At 37.7% G+C, this 25,680-nt stretch overlaps 1 protein-coding gene across 3 annotated transcripts in view; it reads right to left on the bottom strand.

The window, feature by feature from the left end:
- The window catches only part of PIK3C2A (phosphatidylinositol-4-phosphate 3-kinase catalytic subunit type 2 alpha), a 50,410-nt gene that overhangs the window by 14,115 nt on the left and 10,615 nt on the right, over positions 1 to 25,680 (bottom strand). For all 3 annotated transcript variants that reach the window (XM_064714971.1, XM_064714969.1, XM_064714970.1), the window contains exons 2-18: positions 23,663 to 24,837; positions 18,185 to 18,285; positions 16,369 to 16,526; positions 13,393 to 13,513; positions 12,652 to 12,763; positions 12,044 to 12,123; positions 11,871 to 11,934; positions 9,411 to 9,554; positions 7,311 to 7,353; positions 7,009 to 7,222; positions 6,766 to 6,888; positions 5,166 to 5,333; positions 2,896 to 3,004; positions 2,015 to 2,157; positions 1,211 to 1,399; positions 645 to 738; positions 296 to 390 (exon numbers count right to left, since the gene is read on the bottom strand). In XM_064714971.1, the coding sequence (XP_064571041.1) occupies positions 296 to 390; positions 645 to 738; positions 1,211 to 1,399; positions 2,015 to 2,157; positions 2,896 to 3,004; positions 5,166 to 5,333; positions 6,766 to 6,888; positions 7,009 to 7,222; positions 7,311 to 7,353; positions 9,411 to 9,554; positions 11,871 to 11,934; positions 12,044 to 12,123; positions 12,652 to 12,763; positions 13,393 to 13,513; positions 16,369 to 16,526; positions 18,185 to 18,285; positions 23,663 to 24,772 (3,068 nt within the window). In that variant the 5' untranslated portion in view covers positions 24,773 to 24,837. The remainder of the gene's footprint in view (positions 1 to 295; positions 391 to 644; positions 739 to 1,210; positions 1,400 to 2,014; positions 2,158 to 2,895; positions 3,005 to 5,165; positions 5,334 to 6,765; positions 6,889 to 7,008; positions 7,223 to 7,310; positions 7,354 to 9,410; positions 9,555 to 11,870; positions 11,935 to 12,043; positions 12,124 to 12,651; positions 12,764 to 13,392; positions 13,514 to 16,368; positions 16,527 to 18,184; positions 18,286 to 23,662; positions 24,838 to 25,680) is intronic.

The following is a 25,680-nucleotide window of genomic DNA, read 5'->3' as shown; positions in this document are numbered from 1 at the left end:
CTATGGAAAATACAGCAAACAACGCAGCATTAAGACATTAAAATAGTTTAGTGAATCAGTACTATGTATGTCTGATGTTACTGATACACTGGTAGAAAAAACCAGAAGTTTGTGCTTTGTAGAGGCACTATCCTTCATTTAAAAAAACCAACAGCCAGGATTTACATTCTGTATAATCACCATTCACAACAATCATTGTTATGCTATTAAATGATGATGTTAAGGAGGATTTTTAATCTGAAAATTAATCTTGTGGCACACACATTACATGAACAATGAACAAAGAACCCCTTACCAGTACAGGTAGTGTGCAACCCGAATGCTTCCCAGTGCCCGAGCCAGAAGAAATTTCACAAGAGCACTGTCAAGGTAGGTCTCATACTTCAATGCCTAAATACAATGGAAATGACATAAATCAGGACTGCATTTAATTCTTTATGAAGATATATTTTGTGACTAATGCACAGACAGCTACCACAAATACTTTGGACAGTCACAAAGAAATTATTTATTCAAATTGTTTCCCCTACTGTGCATTTCAGTTAGAGGCACTCAACTGCACTCCTGCTACTGGTCAGAAGCAATTCCTTTGGGTTTTCAAAAACCAGAAATATTCAAACATCTGTGTAGGCAGCAAGTCTTACCTGCACAAACTGAGGGAGGAAATCTGTTAACTCATCATCACTCAATGTCTCTATCCAGTTCACAGCTGTATTTCGTACTTCCTGATCAGCAAACCTAGAAAGTCACCACAAGTCCACATCAGATTTTCTCTGCTCATATAGGATTTTTTCTTATTCTTTTTTTTTTTTTTTTGAGATCAGCTAGATAGAAAAGCAACCATGTAAAGTCTTTAAAAGCTCAATAAGGGAGCTACAAGGCCCTTCATCACCTAAGATGCAACCACATGTGCATGTTTAGGACAAGCACAGTCAAAACCTCTCAAAACTCTGTCTGTATAAACTCCTGTCCTGCTGCATGTTAAACTTCAGAACTCTAACCACAGTTGCTGTGCTTTCACTACATGACTTGGTTAAGCCTACATCAATAAAGCATGCATGGAGTTCTTTAAAATTTTAAAAATATTTAACTTTTTCTGCAAGAAATTCAGCAGTATTTTCCCACAGAACACCATTCTAGGATCTTCTACCAAAGAAGAGTCATTTAATGCTGAACAAAACACAGGAGAGTTTATTTACAGTTTTCTTACTTTGAATCAAGTAGTTCCAGTGCAGCTAAGGGTGATAAAGGAGGCCACCTCTGAAGTAATGAATATATTTCTGGAAGACTTGCCCAGTCCCAGTGAGGGGCACTAACCAGTATTTTTGGTAGGCTATTAGGATGGCTATGACAATAATGTCTCTTCTCCCACAAGAATTCTTTATCTTCCTTCGACAGCCTGCAGACAAGAGCATTTCACATGTCAAACCATCACCTGAATAACCCCAATGCCACTGATTGCTGTATTCAGATAGATAATTTAACACACAGAATGGAATTACATTGAAATGACTCTTTCCTCTACAAAAGTCAAAACAAGAAGCCAAAAAAAGCCTCAAACATTAAGAAAACATTTGTTGAATTTATAATTTGGGCAAGACAAAGTTAAGTTTTAGTATCATCTGAAATAAACCAAAACCATTTTTTTTGGGTGCAGATGAGTATGAAAGGCTGCCAGAAAAGCTCCCATGGCACATGAACAGCCACTGCTGGAACACCCTGGAACTGAGAAACTGCCAAGTAGCAACAGGTGACTACAACAGGCAGACAAAGGGGCAGCAGTCTTGTAGCAAGAAACTAACAGCAGCAGCCAAGGAAAACAGAAGGAAATTCTTAAAATCAGTTCCATGATTTCCCATGTTTAATTCAATCTCTTGTTTAAGTCTCTACAGGTCTTCAAAATATATTCAAAAAAATTAATAGAAACTCAAGAATACATAAGCACTCCATGCCCTAGTTACAAATTGCCATGTGCAAAAAGAGCCCAGCTCTTTTTGAAGAAGGATGGACATACCCAATGGTGCTGTCCTTGGAGAGAATGGCAAGGAGACGTTCTCTCAATGGTTTTTCTAATGTTTCTACAGAATGATGCACAGTAGTCTTTGCAGCTTGAGGAATTTTATATTCAATATCAAAAGCATGGGATGGAAAGTCAATCTGGAAAAAAAAAAAAGAAAAAAAGATGATGCAAGTCCTTAAGCAGAGAAAAGCTCAGATGTTTGGGTATCTGAACTCTTTAGCTCTACAAGTGCAACAGTCCCCAGATACTGCTTGCTGACTATTTTTTTCCATCTCAATTCTTCTACATGACTACAGCTCCTCAACGTACAGCTGTGTTATTGCACAATGCAGTGGCTGGAGCACTCCTCAGAAGAGAAGTGAGAATGTTTAGAGTACAGATAATCAGAGCTGTTCAAACCCACACCTGTGGTTTCCACCCAGCCACCCACTCAGGCCATGTTTTGGGACTGCTGAGCCATGCCTAGTAAGGCACCTTCTCTTTGGAGGGAAAATTGAACTCTGAACTGAGAAAGGGAAGTGCTTGTGTTCCCTAAAGGAGCTGGAATTGCTACTGCTGGTGTCCACACCACTCCCATCTCAGCACCCATTTCTATGGACTGCTTTCAAAAACATTCTCACCCAGTACTGGCAGCATGTCATGCCAAAGCAATTCTGATTTCTCTTACTTCCAGACAGTTTTTCAAGAATAGATTTGTAGAGACTTCCAGGAGCTTCCCATTCTTTGCCCTTACAGTTTAGTAATCACTATTCTATACTGACTTTCAAATATTATTGAGCAGTACTTTCCCTCTCCCCAAAACATTCACCTAATATGACTTACAACAAATCACAACATTCAAACAAAGCACAGAGTAAATCAGAATTATGTATAACCTGCAATACTATTCTTTCCATATTTCCCTTCTTACTGGTCGTCCCTGACACATGATGAGGATGTGATGTGGTCCACAGTTGCAACAGCTTTGTCCCACTAGTTAACAACCTGAGAAAAGAACATGTACAGGTTATTAGCATCACAGTCTCTTTACTTCACCAAAATATTATTGTCAAATTAATTTACTGATTTTCACTGGCTGTCTTCTGTAAGTGCTTTAAAGTGATGCACACAACTTCTAGGTGGAAAAGACAAAGGAAAAAGTTCAGTGTTGATTTAGTTGACACAGATAAATTAGGTGCTCCCTGTTCTTTAAGTCAGAAAAGGAAAACTTTTGCCTCTGAGAAAAAAACTGAACACACACATACACTTTCCTTAGCTTCTAGAAAAAAGGCCCAGGCATATGAATCTTACAGGCATCACCATTTGCTGGACTTCTCACATTACCAGATTCTGCAAGGGCATATCAAATGACATTTATATTTGCCAGTGTATTCCTAACATTAATATCATTTCCAGCTGTAGTAGGGCACAACTGAAGACACTTCATAAATCAATTAAGTGTTGAATGTTAGGTCTTTCTAGCAGTCTTTCAAAATCAAAATGTTGCTCAAAAGACTGCTTGAAAGCCAAGCCTTAAGTACATTTTTAAAGATGTTTTCGAGTTTATAAGTATTTCAAATAAAGAACATATATGTAAATATTGATTAACTAGGAGCTTGTCATGCCAATAAAGATTACCAAATCGTGCCACTAAAGCACAACTGAACAGCTTATTCTTTTTCTTAATTCTCCAATTTAATACAGTTGCCACAGCCTTCTGTCTCCTCCACGAGCAATGATGACTTCAGCCACTTTACATGCACTTCAGCAGAAGGAATTTTAACTTGGCCATGGATTCTTCCAAAACTCATAAATGACCAGTCTTGTTCTCCCCTTATTTCAGTTAGTTTCAAGTTGTAGCTCATGCCTGCCATTGATGCTATTTTCAACTGTAACTGGAATATCTGGCTACCAGTTTTAATTACCCTGGTCTGGATTTAATTGATGTGGACTGCAAGTGGGTTAGACCACTAAGCATCTCTACAGCTCTTACATACAGGCCACTCAGCAAGCTCTGGCACAACACACACCATTGTAGTGCTCTGCAAAAACAGAAAATACAGTTTTCTCCCCAAACTCCTAGGAGAACACCATGAACACAAGATAAATTTGCAATTCAAATAAAAAGCTGTGCTTTCAAATACTGTGAAATGTGGTATTTAGATAGCAGACTGAAATGCAGCATTTAAACAGAAGGTTGAAATAAGCATTATTTGTGAAAAGAAATCCAAGCTCTGGTGGAGACTGAAAGCAGCTGCAGGCCATCTTTGCAATGCAGGAAATCCTAAACTCTGTGACACCCTCAAGCTGTTGGAATCATCACCAGACAAGAGAAAGCAGAGCAAGTAAAGTCAAATCCAGAACCAGAGGATGCAAAGCACATGAAACAGCCACAAGCAACACATGGCAGTAACTGTCCAGGAAAGACCTGGCTGCCTTTCTGCAGCCTTGCCTGACAATTTAAACTCCCAGTAAGCCCTAGAAGTCAGCAGCACACATAAAGAGGAATCTAAGCATGAATGCAGAAGCAGTTTCACAGTGCTGTGATCACTTCTGCACCATGATGTCTAATCTGGGCACTGTGGTTCCAGCCTACTGGTTAATGTCTCACTGAGTGGCTGCCCCAGTGATAAGTGTTTTGGAATGAGCTTTGTAATCAAAGCTGGAAGAACAAAGCAACTTGAACCAGTCCAGAAACACTCAGCTTAGCGAAGTTTCAGCAGGCTTTTCATTCTTAGTAAAAAGCACATAACAGCATCCAGCAGCTGTATTGGAAGAAAAGCCAGTTCAAACCAGAAACATGCCACAAGTTTAACACGCTGGCTAATTATCCCATTATTTTAATTGTTTAAAATAAATCCAGCTCTGAATGAAAAGGAATAATTTTAGAATATTATGGGGTATAATAATCCAAACAATATTCAACTTCCTTCAGCAGTGAAGTTTTTTTCAGCCAGTGAGACGGAAATCTACAACACAAGACCACGTTTTGTCCTCTATTTAATGAAATGTACTTTGTCTGTATCAGTATAGTTTACAATTCTTATCTTTATCATGGGCTACTATAGTCAATATCAGAGAGTCAATTTCTGTAGTTATGGGTGTGGAGGAAACTCTACACAGAGCAAATCATATTGATAATCTTACCCATATTTTGGATACTCACCGCCTAAAATCAAACAGAGGGAGAGAAACCTGACCCAAATTCTCTGGGCCCTTTCTCTGCTTATTTGAGTCAGGGGAACTCCCACTACTTTGATTTAGGATTCCAAACAAAGTCAGACGTAAGACTGATTCCAAAGGCAACTGTGAAATCTGGATGGGGAAAATTATTCTATAAAATAAAAGTATTAAAAATAAGTCAATTAGAAAAAAGGCAGCAGTTAGTAAGTTACAGGCTTATCCATATAATCCATTTATGCCTCTTGCTTTCAAAAAGTCCATTAACATTGAAGAACAAGTGTTAAATATCCATGCAATCATATTTCACTCTACTTCATCTCACATGCCAATGGTTTGTAAAACCTGCTAAATTACACTCCTGCACTACAGTCAGATTTGGAACAACCCTTTTAATCTCTGTCTATTAAATCACATTCCTTGCACACAATTGACTGTCCAGCATAACCAGTTTTCCCACTCCACTCACCAGGAAGGGCACACAGAACTCCATGTTAGCCACCCTCTAATTTTTCAGATTGAAAGGGTCAGCTGCCAATAGTTTCCCATCCAAATGAAAGAATCAAAAACTACTAAAAGTTAAATTCTAAATAGTACAAAATCCATAAAGCAAGCAGCTGAGGAGTATACACTTCACTGAGCTGTTCAAGCTTCCACTTTTGTTTACACTGTTTTTACTGCATAAAAATGTTCTTTTAGTTTGATTTCTCTGTAAAACATGACAATTACACTATAAAGCACCACACTGCTGTCAGCAGCTTTTGAGCAATCTAGCAGACCTTTCACTGTAATACACCAGTACTTGCCAGCAAAAGATGTGACAATTAATCCCATGTATCAAAAAAAGGTAGCAGGAGTACTCTCTGAAGGCAGATGTTCTAGAAACTCTCAGTGCTGATCTGAAATGATTTGTTCACCACAGGGCATTTTAGTTTGTTCACTTTCAGGATATTCCATAGGGTCTATCTCTGACCTTTAAAGACAGTCAGGAGAGCAGATATGGGGCACCATGGAGCTCACATGATGCCTCAGCTATGACAGGCTGCCTGATAACTCAAGTGGCAGAGATTAAGCTGTGCACAGATAATGAAGAATATTCCTCTTTCAGTTAGCAGATACCACCTGCCATGATCTCCCTATCTTTCCTCTGCATGCCCTTCCTTCTTCCTGTCTACTCTCTGTATTTGGAATAAAAACTGACTCAGTGTTCATGTTAGTAAAAGTGAGACATTGCTTTTCCTCTCCATTTACATAAATTGAGCAGTACATGCAAGCAGGTTTTATTCTTTAATCCCTCTTAAAGCAGCACAAGCCATTCCCATTGCAAGGAATGTTATGACCTTCCCATCTCCCTGTAATTTTATGCTACAAACACATTAGCATAGGACACTTGTCCAGCATTTCCATTCCCCCTTTTACAATGAGTACTGAAATACCATTTGGAAAAATATTTCTGATTTTGATCAGTAAATTGTTCTTTGGATGCTTGAAATGCAATTAGAACCAAGAGTTGCTTGAATGACGGCATTCAGCAGCTAGCTAAAACAAAACATTTTATTGAGTTTTAACAGACTGAAGTCACTTACAGTTCATCCCATTTAATCAAGTAGAAGAAGCTCTTGTATGTGCCAACCTTCTTGGACTGAACAGGTTTGAAGAGATCTTTCCCATTATGAGTCAGAGAGCAAATCAAGTAGTACTTTTCATAACTGGACAAAGAAAAATTTAAACATAAAAACATAAAAATCCCATTAAAAATTATATATATATATATATATAAACATATAAATAAATAAAAGGAGGAATTTTACAATAGGTAAATCACTTACTTTGACACCCAACCAGAAGAAATTCCATGAGCAGCAAATATTGTGAACTGGAGATGTTCCGTGGCAGTCCAAGCTTCCTTGGTACTCCTACTCTCTTCTGGAGAAATTGCTGCGGAAGTGCTACAGGAATTTGTGTGGAGCTGCAGAAGGGCCTCAACTGCTCTTGTTAACTGGTCCAGACTCACTTTCAGAGGGTGTTCAGGCCGCAGGGAACCTAAATGATAATTTATTTTGAATGCATTTCTTCCTAAATTAGCCACCTCAGAACAGTTTTTAAATAAAAATTGAAGAGCTTTACTCACCAGAGGGACTCTTGCTATTGTCATCACCACATTTTAAGGATACCTACACAATAAAATCAGAGGAAATTTCAATACTGAAAATCCATTTTAGTTTTCCATGGCTATTAAGTGTTTTATACAGAAATTATGAACTATCTAAATTAGAGCCATATTTAAGTTTATGTAACACATCTTTTCACTCAAAGTTCCTCAAGAGTTAACTAACAGCATCACAATTTCCATATGATGCAGCAACTATTCACCAAGTCCAAAAGCTCACTTTTTGTCAAGTCAACTGCTTTGACATTCTTTATATGAAGTCCAGAAAGACACAGTACATTGAAATATTGCCCAGGATAATCTAACTTCTCTAAGTAGACATAAAACTTGCTCAGGGCTGTTATGGATGAAAGCAGAAGTCATTAGCTTATTTACCAGTAATTTAAATCTGAACAGCTTTAAACAGTTTTTTTTTGTTTTGTTTGTGGAATTTTATTCAGTAAATTTATAAATATAAATTTACTGAATAAAAAAATATTAAACAACTGAGAAAATGAACAGTAAGGACTATTACTTTGTACTATCTCTCTGCTTCTTGGTCTGTTAAAATGGAAGTCTCAACATGATGCAACATCACAGCAATGTCTAGTCTCAACAAAGGCAATGTTGAAACCAAGAGGTGACAAACAAATCATGGGAATTCACTCCCTTCTAATCAGGAAGGGTTTCATGCCCAATTCAAGCCCTGATAAAACTAAAATTTTTAATGAAAACTAAGCTTGTGGTTTAAAATCAAACCCCAGTGAATTCCTAACTTTCTACAAAGTTTGCCACAAGTGCTGCAGAAGATGAAAGATCTCTTTACACTTCTATTGTACTAATTGAGCATCTTCAACTTAAAGTTTGAATATCAAAAATTTTCACATTCTTACAAAAATGCAGTCACTTTGTCCAACCACAAAAATTTACTTTGAAAAAAAAAATCAAACAATATCTTACAAAATATTACAATGCAACAGTCTCCAATACTTATAGCATTTTTGTTTCTGAAAGCAGCCTACGTGCCTGCATACTGTGTAAGCCAATGTCCACCATAAAATAATCGCAGGGTTTTATTAATAAAATCTCACCTTTTTCAAATTCTACTGGAGCTATTTGTACACTGTAATCTAATTTTTGGGAGCTATTTGTACACTGTAATCTAATTATTTCTACACTATTATTTTTGGGAGCTATTTGTACACTGTAATCTAATTATTTTTACAGCTTTCTCCTACCAAAAAGCAAACACTGAAAAATATTTATATGCTGTATTTCACTATGTTGCCTTAATGTCTTCTGCACTTCCCTGTAAGAATTTTAGTTCTTATAGTGACAACTATATTTATCTGTCTTCTGCTCACTATTACAAACACATCACTGAACTGATGAAGCCAAAAGCAAATAGAGCATCACATGAGCTGCCACTCTGGTAAGGCAGCAGGACAACAGAAATAGCATTATAAGGTTATTCAGCTTTTTTATTTGCACACTTCTCCACTTAATGACTGTTTTTGACAACATGAGTTGAGACTGTCCTGCTCAACTGAACCATTCATTATAAGGCAGTTGCATCACAAAATTCTGGGCTGTTTGAGAGATTTTGGGTTTGTCCTTATGCTCAGGAATGCAGGAGCATGAACAGTTAAGAGTTTTAAGATGCTATTGCTAGTCACAAACACTGCTGGGAAAATACATGATGTCAATTCCTCCTTTAAAGCACAACTGCATTAATTTTAGACAGCATGAGCTCCTGTCAGTTCCCCTCAGTCAGATTTAGTGGCATCTGCTGTGACACAAGTTTCTAGTTACAGAACCAGAAAACAGTACTTTAAAAACTGGTTTTAAAAGTCACTATTTAGAAAAGGAAAATATTCCCAAAGCAAATGATGAATGCATTAACAGCAGAGAGAAGTCAAAATAAATGGAAGATGTCAAGTAAAAAGGATAAATAAATAAATAAAACCCAACAAAAAATCCCAACAGAACCCTGACAGAACTGTTGCTGGTATTTCCAGCGACTAAAGACGGCAAAATAAAATTTATCAGTTAAAACATGCAATTTATAGAGAGAAAGTTTACCTCAGCATTTTTAATCCTTGGGAGATTAACAGCCCTCCTGAGCTTCTTCACTGATTCCGTTATTGCAGGAGTCTCTACACAATCCAATGTAGAACAGATTTTTCTGACAGTCTTAATTACATGATCTACTGCTTTATGCTGGTTCTAATAAGGAATGTATGAGAGAACAGATTGATCTGATCACAATTGTGAAACCCAGTATTGCTTTAATGTTTTTTAATGAATTGCCAAGAAAACATCACTATGAGATGCACATCTCCATTATAATAAATTGTGTTGTAATGACTGGAATGAAGAAAAAACTCAATATTGAGAACTTCCTTATGAATGCCAAAAACACAGCAGTACAGACCCTAGAATGGGGAGGATTGCATTAGGAGGTTCCAGGAAACATTAGCAGGTTCCCAACCATTTTTCTATTAAACTGTTGGGAAACAATTATTTTCTAATGAGATACAAAGCTCAATTTCCCTCATGGCCTAAAAAGAAAGCGCAGTTCAAAAAAGAATATTCAATTAGTGTGAGGAAACAATGCTAAAGAAGCAGTGCTTCAATTTCAGTCCACAGGTTTAAATTACACTGACACTTCTACTACTTCCACTACAGTACCCCCTCCATGATGGAACTAATCTTTTTTATTTCACTTTAATTTATGTTTGTAGGCTACTTAAGACAAAGTTGAGCTGCTCCTAATATTCTCTTTCCTCTACTCTTCCAACAGAAGAAAAGCCATTTGAGTGAAATCTGAATTATCCTAGGTTTCCTGGGGTTTGTTTTTAATGTAAGGAAAGTCTTCACCCAATTTTAAAGAACACGTGTAGAAAATTAAAATATTTGCTTCAAAAGAGCAGTTTACTTTTTAATGTAGGTTTCTTTTACAATAAGTTCTGAGCACTTACAACTAAATAAGAGGAAAAACTACTACAATATTATCTCACTAAGATGTAAATTGATTCCCAACCACCACTCTCCCAGACATATACTTGTGGCCTTCCTACAAATGGATAGCAAAGAAGCCATTTGAATCAGGAAGTTTTTAAATTGAGAGCTACCTGGCAACAATTAACTGTTCTAGTAAGAAAATAACCACAGAAGTCAGAAGACACTGTAAATATTTAAGCCATTCCTCCAAAGCTAACAAATTGCAAGTAACAGTTTCTTTGTGACATGGAAAGAGAAATTTCCACTGCATTTTCCCTCACAGGCTCTCAAATCTCAGTAAAAAGACAATTGATAATTTTCAGAATGTTCAACAATGTGAAATCAAAGCCCACGTGCAAATTATTTATGGATTACCCTTCTTCACCTGGATTAGCAATCTTCAGCTACTGAATATGTAAAGGAATTCATGAAGTAAAAAATTCAAATGCAGAACTGCTGCTATTTGGACCTAATCATCACCACCTACAAACTACATCTCCCAACCTCAGAAAGCTCAATTTCCTACAAGCTCAACAAAGGGTAGAACACAAATGTGAATCGAGATGTTTTGCATTCCTCATCTCAGCCTGTGAAATCACAGCTAAACAAAGAAGCTGAAGCAGCTGCAGGAGCAAAGCAACAAAAGCACCACCATGGCAGGGAGCAGTAACAGCTCACTCCTCTACAAAAAGGTTGTGTTCAAAACTACCCTTGAGAACGTGGTGAATCACCAGCAAGGGAATTAAATAATATTAAGGGAGTATGGAAATAGCAGACAGCAGCTTGTTCAAGCCTGCATTCCTGGAGAAGCAAACAAACATAGTAGAAATGAAAAGTATTGCAATTAAGTACTTCATTTCAAGACTGGTTAAAAAACACAGTTATCTAATGTTTAAGCATTTAAGACTCCAAGTTACATTACTATCAGCAGTTAAAAGCAGTTTCTCCTTTGAGAAATGAGCAGGTTATATCCGTAAGCTTTTGTAGATGAGATATTACTCTAAACTAATCAACATCCAACCTGCTTAAAGCTACCTATCATACATCAAAACAAACAATTTTTCAGACAAGGTATTTTAAATTAATTGAATAATACAGAAAAAACCATTATTATGCCTTGTGTAAAACTTCTATGTTCCAAACATGCTTCAGTTCTAACTCCCATTGTACACAACTGTTCCTGCTCTCTATTATGCAGATTTTTATCTGTTAGTAAAAACATCCTTCATGGCTGTCAACAGCCATAGTCAGAATTCTGACCTCTTCCCTATTGTCCTGAATTAACCTCTTCCAGCATGTCTGGGGCAGAGGTTATTTTGCATCCCAGGACTTGGAAGTTACACTTCTAGTTGTGATTATCAGGTAATAAATGGTTTACAAGAAAAGTCAGGAAGCAAAGAAGAGCAGAAATCTAAATACCCATTATTATAATTTCACAGTTTGCTCAGATTCTCAGTTTCCCCAAGAAAACCTGCAAGTCTTTTTGCCAGCTACCTCACCAGTGACTTTGGCCACTTTTGGTTCAGCAATAAACCTTACCTCATTCTTAAGCGCTATGTTCACTTGCTTGTGATACACCTCAAGAAGCTCTTCAATGGAAGACCTGCAAGAAATAAAAGCTCTTGAACACAAATACAAGAACAGAACACCACCTTGGTCAGGAATTCAGCAGTGATCAGCAATTGATTATTAAAATAACCACAAAACATTACCTTATGATAGGTTCTCTGAAAGGCTTTTCTACTTTGTGGAGGTGTTTGGTTAGATGTACAGGTGTCCTGTCATCATCTTCCTGCAATAAAACATGAGGTACTAAGTCCAGTTCTCACCTTTCTAGAATGTTTTAGAGAATTAATTACTAACACCCAGAGTGTTGAAGGGGAAAGAGGTAAGGTGATCTCAAAGGGGAAAAGAAATAACTACTTAGTAGTCTGTGAAATGTGTACACATGGGGGCAGAGGGAAGAAACAGCCATCAATGCAGATATGCAGATATCAGATACTCCTTCCTTCCTCTTTGATGGTCTGATACACATTTAATTAAACTCAGAAACTGTTCCCAACTTTTATTTAATTCTAAATTTGTTCCTTTTCCAAGAAGGAACTCAAGTTTAGTCCCACTGCCAGCATACCTTTTCCAGGTATAAAATACTTGGCTCTAGTAAGAGGCATTACCCATATTTATGTAATTTGCCTTGTGAAAACTCAGTACTGTATTTCCCTCTCTGGCAGGATAAGAGGAGAGCATTTCCCAGAGCAGGCAGGCATGCTGAGGTGCCAGTGGCACCAGAGATGGCAGCCTGCAGAGCAGGAGCACTCACGGTGCGTGCCAGGTCGCTGCACATGGCGCTGCGGGTCAGCAGCTGCAGGCTGATGTCCGTGTCCCACTTGCGGCAGCTCTGGATGTGCTCGTGGCTTCCTATGCAGTGCTTGCTGACAAACAAAAGCAGCCACAGTCACAACCAAAGCAGAGCTTGCCCAAAAATCACACCAAATACTCCAGGCAACCTGTTGCCATGAAGTAAGAAAATGGTGAATCCATCTCCATGCCATCCTTGGTCTGATTTTTACTTCTGCACAAGTTTTTATACAGTATTGCAGACACCTGTACTTGTGCTACAGCTCTTAATCACAAAGGTTAACACTGAAATATTCTAACCCAGAATGGGGCTTTTTAAAACATTTGGTTTTGGAAAAAAATTACAACAAAAAAACCAAAAATCAAACCAAGAAACAAACAAACCCCTGCAAATCACAACTCCACCAATTTATTAGAAAACAGTTAATCTTTTTTTTTTTTTGCAATTTCTGAGATTGGAAGAGTGGTCAAAAGCTACAATACAGAAATGCTCTAGAAACATGCATCTGCATTAGAACAGAGTTGATGACAACCTACTTTGCTGTATCCCAGAGCAACTCCAAAAACTTCTAATATTTTCACAAAGAATGACTCCCTTACGTTTTTAAGGTTTCTTTCACACATTTAATCACTAGAGATACACTTTCCAGTAACTGTGTCAAAAAGCATGAAATTAAGAATTAATGAAAAAGAGTTTGCTTACTTCTGTAAAACTTCTTCTTGGCCACAGACTTTCAGGATATAGCTGCCAATGTCCACTTCATTCAAGTCATCATGCACCCAGCAAAGTGCCTGCATTATTATAAGCTCAACAGGGGAACTCACTGTTTAAAGAAATTACATCTAAAAGTTAAATACAAATCTATAGCGAGTGATACTAACTACTGTTGACTCACAAATTGTAGCTATTTAATAAAATTTATTTTTATACTTGTAGAAAAGACTTTTACATTTCTACTATCACCTAAATTTCATCGTTTGAGATCTTCACTTTTCTCTCACAAAGAAAGGTATCTCATAAAACTTGACTGCCATTATAAAAAGCCCAAAAACTCTTTAAAAATTAGGATACAGCATAGTCACTTAACCTGAAGTACACAGTCTGCAGGACTGAGGATAGACTTTTTCTTTCTTTTTAAAATTTTATTACAAATTTGCCCTATTTAGCAAGGACTTCAAATAGATAAGTGATCCCAGAGGCACTTTCAGTTTAAAAAACAATATCAGAAGAGTTGGAGATTGAACTCCTCTGTTTGGCTTTTGAGGAACTGAATATCAGCTGCAGCTGAGGCAAATCCTACTGAAAGTCCTTTTCCCCTTTTTCCTTTCCACTTGTCCAGGGAAGTTCCTACTTAGTACAGAGCAGATCTCAGTAAGCATCACCAAGCCTTTGCAAAATGCAACTCTTAGCTACCAGTACTTTTGCATCAGGCTCCAAATGCTTTTTGGAAAATAGTCTCTCTTCCATCCAGTAACTACAGAGCAAAAAAATTATCCCAGTCAAACCCAAAATCAATTCCCCCACAGCCACCAGCTGTCACTGACTAAAAATACAGATAAATTTGAATGAAACAAATGCTTAAATACAAAATGCTCTCTAGCCCTCTCTACCTAGTTTCTGACGATCTCCTTCAAATCATTTGCAAATAATATCAAAGTGCCTCAAAATTCTGTAAAAAACCTGTTATATAAAAGCAATTTTATATTTCATCAGTACCTTCAGAGAGGGGTTTTTTCCCCACTCCAGGGACCTTACTGATTTTCTCATTTTTTTTAAAAGATAGAAAAATTACTACTATGGTAGATACAGAGAGGTAATGCCACAATATTTTCTATAAGATAACACATGTGCTTCATCTCATTAACAAATGATTAACTATTGCAAGCACAGATGTATACAAGCACATATTAAGAATGACAGTGTGAAAGTCAAGAACAAGCAATGATGGGAAGTATAAATTCAGAAACACTTGAAGTCATTAAGACTGTTTAGCTTATTATTGGATGAAATGGCTGTACTACCTTCAGCAGAGAATATATCTGGGAGTTGGTAAAGAAAAAAGACACAGAGATAGTTCATGCAGGGATAGTTTCTGTGCTGTACTCACAGGCTGCACTGCCAAAGGTCTGCCAGCTCTGTGAAAACTACAAAGATGTTTCCACCTTTTTCCTGCCCTACATCTTATTCACAGACATTAATTTCTTGCTGACACACAATGTTTGCTCAGACAGAGCAAACTTCCATGCAAAGTCTAATAAATGAATGCAAAATGAATCCAAATAAGCTCTAAAGTTCATCCATTTCCCTTCTGAGCCCTTTCTACAAACAGCTGTCAGAGCACTGAGAGGCTGCAGCTCCTTTGAGCAACACTGAAAGCCACACTAAAGTAAAGCAGCTCTAGCATCAGGATGCCATTCCTGACCAAGAAGAAAAGGAATTGAAGGTAGAGAATAACTTGAAATACCCTCATTACTAGTCACATAACCACCCTTCATCAGCTATAGAGGACAAGTAGTTTAACTGGGACTAGTTTCAGCAAAAAGGGAGTAGAAAGTACAGAGAAGAAAGTATGTTGGGTTAGAACACAAAGCACATTCCAAGCTAGTCACAAAAAACACTACAAATAAAGGTCTGAAGCCCTAACATTTTATTACCCTACCAAACCTTCCGTAGGAAAGGATTAAGCTTGTAATATTAGCAAAGTGTAGTCTTAAGGATTAAGTGCACAAACGCTTCCTAGGCTATATTTACAGTCCACCTCATTTCTTAAAAGATTATTAAGTCACCACAGAATAAATGTGAGGTCCAGCAAATTAATACAGAATGAAAACCCTGATGCACTGAGAGCTTGTTTCTCAATAGAGCAGCAAGTACATGTGAGTAACAAAAAACTCCAGATCTTTTGAGAACCAGCTCTGAAGCATCTGCACTGTGAGAAGTTGAGATCCAAATGATAACCCTCACAAGTGACAGAAGTATAAAGACAAAAAAAGTTTATTAGCAGTTTTTTTATCAGCCAGAACTGCCAGAACTTGACAGCATGCAGTTACAAATAAAACCACTGTGCAGTCAAGACTGCACAGAGAATATGAATTTATGTAATACAACCAGGCAAACCTCAAAGGTCCACCCCAAACCAAAATTTCTGGTTACCCACAAAACTGGGACAGCCAGTTGTGGCACATGCAACAGTATTATTTTAGTGTTTGTGCTCATAAGCATGTACTGAAGGCAAGTAATATATAATTTGTGTTTATTCCTATTCTCCAGCAGCAGTTTGCCTAAACTTTTAGACAGCCTACAAAAATTTGTTTTAAAATATGTTAGAGTGCTGAAATGAAAATTAAACAGTAGAAATCTCAGTCCTGGTGACATTATCCCCTCAATAACTATAAAGTAAAAAGTCTTGAAAAACTATTTTATTCCATCCAGCTATAGACAGAGAAGGTTTGCTGGACTTTCCTTTTTTACAGTCAATATTTCAGTTTGTTAACTTCTAAATATTTTCTGATGGAGGCACTGACCCAGAGCTAGGCCTTTCCTCAGTTACCCTTTCCACATTTCCCACAAACAGCTCCTGCCCCTGAGACCCAGGGATTACAAAACCTGAAAGGCATTGTCCTGGGCTGAGTGTACAGGCTTTCACAAGCAAACTCAACTCAAGAAACAGGAACCTACCATCACATGTGAACGTTACTGGTTGCTGGAATTCTTCAATTTCTATTGAAACCTTGATACTGGCACTCTCCCCACTTATATTTCTTTGCAGCATGATTGGACTCAGCACAAAACCTGGATTTGTTTGCTGATCAGTACAAGGAAACTTGGTCCTCAGTCTGGAAGAAGAGAAGGTTTATGAAACATTGCAATGGAGAAGTCCAAGACTAAAACAAAATAACATGGTAATAACCAGAAGGCAGAACAGTAAAGACTACCTTTGGCTCTCTACCTAAATTGCATGTGCAAAGCACCATTTAATTATTCTACTCTCAACAGGACATTGCCCACAATAATTATACAATTAGTAGTTAGACAGGAAAAAAATCTTAAGTGTCTAATTAGGTAGGTTTTCCACATAGCTTAAAATATTTAATAGGTCAGTTCTTACAGAACATATCCAACTTCTGCAGAAGTTAAGCTCTAAAACAGTTCTTAAAAAGGTAATTCACAGTATTTCATAAAAGTTAGTTAAAAAAAAAAAAAACAACAAAAAAAGCCCAACAAGCCTCTTCACACATTTCAACTTTTAGAAGTCTAATCTGAACTCAGATACCAAGCAGAAGGCAGCTATTCCAAGGTAGCTATTCCAAGCCATGGAAGTTGAGGAAGAGGCCCTAATTGAGGTAAAGGCTTTTATTTAGGACGCAAGCAGTACAGAATGTTTACCTACAAGTGAATAAACCATAAAGCTACTTTTCATCTTTTGCTATTTAACATGGATAAAATAATTTAACTTTAAACTTCTGCCAATTTTTAAGTAACATTATAAAAATTAAGAATAGAACTACTCTATAAGGATCATTTATTTCATTGTCTTGATTCTGGACACTAGCAAGAATATCCAGCAAGAGCTGTCCAGTTGAAAGTCCATCAGTACTTTAAACACTGCGTCTTGAAAGAAAGAGTAACAATTAGATTTAACTAGAAAGTGTTGCAACAAGCCTCTCCTATGTGAGCTTTGTCCTAATCATCATCAGTAAGTTTCCCATATATATGAATATTCATTGTTTTTGTGGAGTTTCTTTTTCATTTCACAAATATTCCTGCTTTAAAAAAATAGATGGTGTCATGGAGATGCAAAGATCTGTATTTCCTCCAATTATTTCTTGAATTTTGATCTCAAAAGTAAAAAAGGCAAGAGTAGTTTGTAGTAAGAAAAACGCAGAAAAATTAATCTCATAAATTGTGGCAGTAAGAAAAAAATCCCACACAATCTTTAAGAAACTTCACTTCATCTTTAGGGATCAAAGAAGAGACAAGTTTAAAGACTTTATGCTACTGAATTCCAGTTGTGGAAACAACAAAAAATAAAAGCATTTAAAGGTTGGAAATCCATGGAGTGATAGGACATTGCGAGGTGTCTCAGCTAATAAGAAAAAAAAAAAAAAACAACTTTGAACTCTTTCATCAGAAAATGTGATAAAAAACCAATGAGACAAAGAAAAATACTTTGAGGATAAAAAGGATAAAAACAAGGAAAAGTGAAAGTCACAGGACCAAAATAAGAAAGAAGACATATGACAATATAATAATCTTAGTACTGAAGATCTTAACAATTCTGTTGCATTCTTGGAGAAAAAAAAAATAAACAAACCAGGTCAAACAAAACCAGGAAAAACTGAGATAAGAAAAGGAAAAAGGATACATACTGAAATCTATCCCATCAAGAAAAAAAAAAAAAAAAAAGGACTGTTCCTGTCAAGCTTACTGCAAATGAATCATTTAGCTTTTTTTTCCTCTTCTGCAAGTTAATTCATATTCAGCCATTTCTTACTTTGTAACTGCTTCAGAAAAAGCTGACAGTTCTTGATTCTGCCCTTCAATTGCTTGGAGAAGCACGCTTTCTGTCAGCGTGCCAGTGGTCCCATTGTCTTTCTGCAACTCAAAGATAACACAGGATTTAAATAGCTGCAAACATATTCCTAAAGCCAGCAAAGCCACATGCAGATGACAGATTTTCATGAGCCTGAGGTTTACTATTAGTTTTATGTCTATTTCTACATGGAGAAAACCATGCATCACTTCTAACTTGAAAAGTATAGATTCACTGGAGCAATGACTCCTTGACAGCAGGTCATTTATTTGCCAGCATCATTATCAGTTAATATTAAGTTGCAAACAGTTCCTGAGCTCTCAGCAGTGACCTCTTGCATTTGGATTTGGCTAAATTCAGCTGAACCACAGATGGAAGAAAAACATATTTTTCCTCCAGTTCTGCAATTCAAATTCAGTGTAGTTCCAGAAAGAACCACTACATATCACTGGTGCCCATGATTATCTCTTCCTACAAAGCAGGAAAACACAAGTTAAACACTGGAAGGAAATAATATTCAAAACATGAAACTTACAACCAACCCAATGGAATCAACTTACCACTGTTTTAATTCTTATGCCAAATGCTCCCATCACCTCCCAAAACTGTAAACCACAATCTTTAAAATATCCAATCCAAAAAGCAACTGCTAAAAGAGAGCTGCAGTTCAAACAGCAAAATCTAATAAACTTAAAAAAACCAAAACAACACAGATCTGCAGCAGGTTTTAAATCCGTATGTCTTTTCTGATCCAATTCACAACACATCCATACAAAAGCTGGAGTGAGCAAAAAGCAGAGAAAAGTTGGAATAACCAGTGGAACTCAGCTGTCCATAGTATAACAGCAACCCATAGCCTGGAGGATTCCTGAAGCCAGATCCTCCTTGGAATCAGTTACATGACCAGTTACATCTTTCACCCAAAGATTTTACAATGCTTATAGAAACCATTAATCCAACCACAAGGCCAGGAAAAAGCAGACTGCACCACAGTTTTTCTAAAAATCACTACAATTTATTCATATTTGAAGTAGTGATTAACCACTTAACAGGTAGGTGGGTTATTTATTATTAGCCCAAGTAATCAGCTAATTTCATTAGAGTGTATCAGATAATATAGTTAAATTAGACTCTCAGAAAAGGGGTCAAATCTGAGAGAATCACATAATGTCAGTCTTTTCCTTCAAGCACCTTTTCCCCTTCAAATTAACTTCTTTAAGCAGTACAGCATAAACTTGGAAGAGATACAACCTATAATTGCCACCTGAATTGCACTTAAACCTAATTATTTCAGCTAAAATATTGGTTGCATGAACACTGATCAGTCAAAAGGGCAAATTCTGTGTAATTGGGGATTAGCCATACCACAGGAGACAATTAGAACAGGAAGCTGCAAAGCCACAAAACTGAAATGAGCTGCAGGAGCATGCACAATACCTTAAATTTAAACAGGTTACTCTATTGTAACATCTCAGACAAGTTCTATCACATAAAAATACTGGGCAACCTCACAAGACCTGCTAACCTGTGCAATTGTATCTAGTAAACACACTCTAAGCACTTGCACACCATCACCACCAACAATCACAAGGAAAGAGGCAGGGACCAAACCCAGGGAAAGGCAAACACCTCTGAAGAAGGTTCATCACCTGCTGGCTGGCACTCAACACCAAACTCAGCCACTGCACATCAAGAAGCTGCCTCTACAAATGTTAAATTCGATTTAAAAACTCTTTAAGGAATACTACAAATAGGATGAAAGCATTAAACAAGGGGCCTGTTTAAATAAAGTCACACCAGTGATGAAACACCACTTCATGCCACTGTGTGACACTTCTGAATTCCTTACAGAAAAATTTGCAAGTTATTCTACTGTTAAATTCAAAATTTGGGGAACTAACAAGGCATGTCAACACATGCAAGCTTAGCCAGGGTAAATAATAAATTCTAATCTAATGAGCAAATTAAAAACCAGATTTGGTTATCCATGGTTCACCTCAGGGTCACACTTGGCTAAGGAGAGAAACCTCATGTTATTACAAATATGTAATGATGGAAAAGACCTCCTGGTGGAAAACTAAGAACATCAAACACCTTATTTTTAGCTGAACTTCAACATTAATTTTTCATCACTTTTGGGAAAATAATTTCAGGACAACAAGCTCTGACAAACTAAGAATTCTATTTAAACCCACTGGACTCAGATGGGTTTTGAGCAACAAGTAGTATTTTAATTTAACTTTCACTTGGGTCAATCTAGGAGGTGCAAAAGCTATCATCAGTCAAACAGGAAATAACTTGAAAGAAAGGACTTCAGGCCAAATGAGATAAATAGTTCAGGCTGCAAAAATAGAAGTGATCTGTAAATACAATTAATCTGAACAATGACAAACAAACCCAAACTCCAATAAACTAACAAAAGTCAAGTTAAATAAAATTCCGTGAGTATACAAAGTCACAATACTCAGCAGCTCTGTGGAAAGCAAGAGAAAACAACACATAAAAGAGGACAAAATGATGTCTCTGCTTACAGAAATGAGTGACAAACACAGAAGTATTTAAGGGGGAATACTAAATGTATAGTTACTTCAAATAGGAATATATACATAAAATAGGCAATAATAAAAATAGATACAAATAGATACTTCACCAAAACAAAGCAATACATTGATTCAGGCATTAAACAGATAGATAGTCAAAAGTTTTGATAGAATCAAAATACTAATATTTTTTTCTAAAGGGGCAGCAAGGCTGAGTTTTTCAGGAAGGGTTTGGGGGGAATGATCCTGACACAGTTAAGATGTAAGACTTAAAAGTATACTTTGAAGAACATATAAACCCAGGGTAAAGGGGGTAAAATACAAGAGAACTGTAAAAAATAGAGGCCACATAACTCAGCTTTCTATTATATTGAGTAGAAAATTATTTAAACTAGAAAATAAAGTAGAAGCACAGGATAGGTAAAAGAGAGACTATCCAGGTTATATTTCAAGGATCTCTAATTGAGAGATTAATCTTTAAATCTATTTATTTTCTTCTTGAATAACTCAGCAGAAACAACGCTGCTAACTCACAGTCCTGTATCATCACCCACCTTCATAACACAGGCTACAACTGGAGTGTCTGGAGGGGCACAAGTGGAAAGTAAATCTCAGACGTTCAATTGGGCATTCACTGCAGAAGTCTGCTACAAATTAAGAACTTGTTCGAAAAAGATGGTGACTTAAAAATTATTGATGTTGTGGTGCTATCATAAATAAAAGAGTACCAAGAAGGATAGCCCTGCCTGTCATGAGGGTTTATTGCTGATGTACAAGGCACGTGGTACCCTGTGCTCTCACACAGAGAGCTAAAATTCTCATAAGTCATCTTCAAAAAAATAAAAAAGCAAAGAGAAGCTCTCACACAGAGCCTGCAGTGAAAGCTGACAGAAAATCACCATCTCTTGTAACATGTTGAGGTAAATATCAAAATCATTCTTTCATCTTAAGTACCTGCTGTTCTGTCCTGAAAGAAGAACATTTGCTAAGAGCTAGTTACAAATGTACTCTGCTGAAAATCAGATGACTGATGAGGAGGAGCTGGAGCAGCCTTTAAATCAAAAGTGGCAAGAAGAAAAGACCACATGTGAAGGCAAAGCCTGAACTTCATTTATGAACCAGGAGTCAATACATGACATGCAAATAGCAGGAGACTGGACCTTATCAACAGGAAAGACCCTTTGAAATCCCACACTCTTGAAAAAGCCTGGAATGTATAAAGCCAGATTTCATTCAGCAACAGTCAAACATCACTTCCTACAGACCCCACCTGAGAAGCACTGCTCCAGTGCAGCCCAGTTATTAGCCAGGAGTTAATTACAGCCAACCAAACAGCACTGACAGACTGACAAACACATCACCAGGTGACACAGCAAACTGAGAACAAACTGCTTGAGCCCAAATGTACATGCCTCTCCAAATACTACTAAATAACAGAGCTAAAGTATCACAGCTCAACAGCAAATGGGGGAAAAAAAATTAAGTCAGACCCAAGAGCTGTACACATGGCACAAAACCAGAGATAAATGGATTTTTTGGGTTTCAGGGTGGTTTTTATTCCTTCTCCACTGGCCTTCTACTGAAGTTTTGCCAGAATACTGACACCTAACCCAGAAAAAACAGGAAACCCTTCAAATGAGGGGCCAAAAATTTCACTTCACTGGAAATTTAGACAGCTTTTTAGGCCACAGTCTAGTAAATATTCCTATTTCTGAGAAAAAACCTCCTCCAGTCTGGGGGTGGGGAGGGAAGATATAAGGAATTATTTGGAAAATATCCTTGAGTGATAACAGTTGGATTTTTACAGCATGTCCCTAGCCTATTAAAAACACCTAGAAAAACAACACCTAAGATTTAAAACATCTGTAAACCAAAGTCTCCAAAGCAAACAAACAGTTTAATTCCCATTCTCTAACCAGTTCCTCCAAATACAATTTTTTTGGCCATTACCACACTTGCCAGGGTGCTGGCTTTTCCACTGAAAACTTCTCCACTTCTCTTTTAGTCCTTCAAAAAACACCCCAATACCCAGAAGTATTCATTTCCACTTTCTAGTGAGCAGACTAATATTTTAAAACACAATGCGGGTATTTTTTTGTGGTGGAATTATCACAGAAAAAAAATATAGAAGAAGTTAAATAACCTACATTTCTTTTACTGGACCTGGGAAAAAGTAGGATGCCCCAATGGTGTGTAATTAAGCAGGTGAGGCTGTGACAGTATTGATCACCTGCTGCTCAGTTTGCTTTTGACACAAACTGCATGTGCTCCATGTTCAAAGGTAGGAGTGCCATAACTAAAGCCCCTGTTGAGAGTTTGGTTTTGAATGTTTCATTAAAGTGGTCCTAGAGAATAATCTCCCAAACATCTTTTTGCCCTTCCTGATGAAAGTAACACCACACAAAGATCGTTTGCCCTCTTCTAGAGCAGTACAGAGTTTCTGACCCAACAGCCACTCCACCACCCAGCGCAGTATAACCAAAAGTTCTGTCCAGCATCTCTACACAGAAGGAAAGCTTTCTACCCTGGTCTTGTACAAGGCAAGATAAAACTTTCAGTGCTTAGCTCGCCACCTTTTTATTTCACAGTATCATGTGAATTGCTCATAAAATTGAAATATTTATCAATATGATTAGACATTTTATTGTGCTGAGTATTATTTCTGTTTCTCAGTAAGTATGGAAGGATTACACAAGGGCAAAGGTATTTTGGGAGATAATTTGGTAGTTATATTCAATTTTCTGAACAGCACTAATACATATGCCATAACATCACATTATTTGGACACTGCTCAAGCCAAGTAATACACATAAAATAAATAACAGACCTTAAAGTGTCTTTAAATACTGTCATTGATTTTTACTGTTACACTGCAATTCCAAGATAGTGATTGACATACCTGTGATGTTTGGCCCTGTAACTTTGCAAGCTGAGTTGTTCTCATGTTTAAGGACTGGCTCCTCGTGACTGTGGCTCCAGAAGATTTCCCATTCACCTTTCTTTCCAAGTGACAATTTAGTAACAGCTTTTCTTCCAACAGAACAGCATCCCACGGATCTTCAGCAGTCATACCTGAAGGCCTCTCTCCATCACCCTCTGCCTTGTTTAGAGTCTCCACAGTGTCCACTTTTGGTTTACTCAGAGGATCCAAATCCAGCCAGTCGAACTTACTGACATCCCCACAGCTCTCCGAGGCGGGCAGGTTGGACACTGCAGACTTTATGGAAGTCATTTCTAGGTCCGTGCTCGACTTGCCGTTCCTCAGGAACTCTGAAGTGCTTGCAATTTTGTCAAATACTTTTGCCATTTCTGGTGTGAGCACTGGAGGGTAGAAGGGCAGGCTTCCATGCGGGTGGAAAGGTGTGGTAGCTGCCAGGGGGTAGGAAATGTATTGTGACTGTCTAGGAAGACCAAGATAAATAGGCTCTCTAGGGGGGTAGGACGACATACTTGGATGGAATCCATTCTGAAACACACCAGTCTGTTTTGTGTAAGAAGCTGAGGTGTAAATAGGAGGTAAAGTGCATGTCACAGGTGCTGGTATTCCAGGTGTCCACTGTCTCCTCTGACCCGTGGGCCCAAGATAAAATTGTGAAGATACAGATGGGCTCAAAATAGGACTTGCTGGTAATGTAGGTACTTTACTAGATTCAAAATTGTCATCCAGCAGCAGTTTCTCTAGTTCAGCATGAGTAAGCTTCTCTATGTCAATGGTACTTAGTTTATCTTCCATGCTCTTGGCATCAGCCTCTGGAAACACCATGAGATCATGGTCCTGCTTGTTATGAGTCTGTGCTTTTTGTCTGGGGCTGCTCAACGAATGAAAGGTTTGTTTATTACCAGCTACACCTCTTTCTTTCTGCATCTTGGCTAAGGCCTCAGCTTCCATCTGCAGTGCCTCCTCTTTGTCCACATCTTTTGCCCTTGGGGCTGACAGAGAAGGTGAGGAGCGCTGTTTGAATCCATTGCTGCTGGATATCTGGGCCATGCCGCACGAGCAGGTGTCCATGTAAAGCAGCAACACTTCCCTTGCACTGCCTGTCCACCCTTGGCTTCAGAGCGGATTCAGCAGACCTGGAAAGGAAAAGAAACATTAGAAACACATGCAAAAAATCATACATGGACAACTACTGTCACACACCACCAGCGGAGTTGCACATCCTTCAGAAACCCAGGATGTAAAATTTTGAAGAGGCCAATTTTTGTTTATTTGAGGGGAGGGAGTGTCAAACTTAAAAAGAAGCCACACAAATAAATACATGGTCACTGAATTATGCAAGACTCATTTATTTTTCTTACTCTGCCCACTGGCGCTAGTAAGCACTTGGCTGCTTTTTGCCCCACTAGACCCAAGGCACACAAGGGGCACCCTCAGGTACATAGCGGTTTTCAGACTTGAGCAATCACACAGGTGCAGCCTTGGGAGCAGAAGTCGTTCTAAGGACTACACAAATACAGCATTGATAAAGCACATTATCTAGAGGACTTCCACCTTACTTCACCAGATTGCAAACCAGACCTTTCAAACTGCTGTACCATGATTGTAATGGTCATAATGACACTGAAGGACCTCTCTTCCTTCGGAAAATATTGTACTTTACCCTCTTAAAAATAATGCTTATGAAATGATATTTCTCGGACAAGCAAAAGAAGCTATTTAAGTGCAGCTGCTCATTGACTAATCTCTTTAACAGCCCTTTACAGGAAGTGTCATTCACTACTAGGTAAGGAAAGAAACTCCAAAAGGTCACTTTTGCTTAAGGCCACCACCAAGAAAATGGTATTTTACATTTCTCCAGTTCCAGTCTTGCGTTTAGGACTATGATACAACTTCCCATATTCACCACAATCTCTATGCAGACTCTTTATTAAAATAATCTTGCAAGAGATTACCACAAGAACTGCATTATTTTTCAG

Source organism: Zonotrichia leucophrys, chromosome 5 (assembly GCF_028769735.1).
Source record: "Zonotrichia leucophrys gambelii isolate GWCS_2022_RI chromosome 5, RI_Zleu_2.0, whole genome shotgun sequence".
NCBI lineage: Eukaryota > Metazoa > Chordata > Aves > Passeriformes > Passerellidae > Zonotrichia > Zonotrichia leucophrys.
Note: the sequence above shows the minus strand (reverse complement) of the source record. Positions and strands in the feature narration are given on the sequence as shown.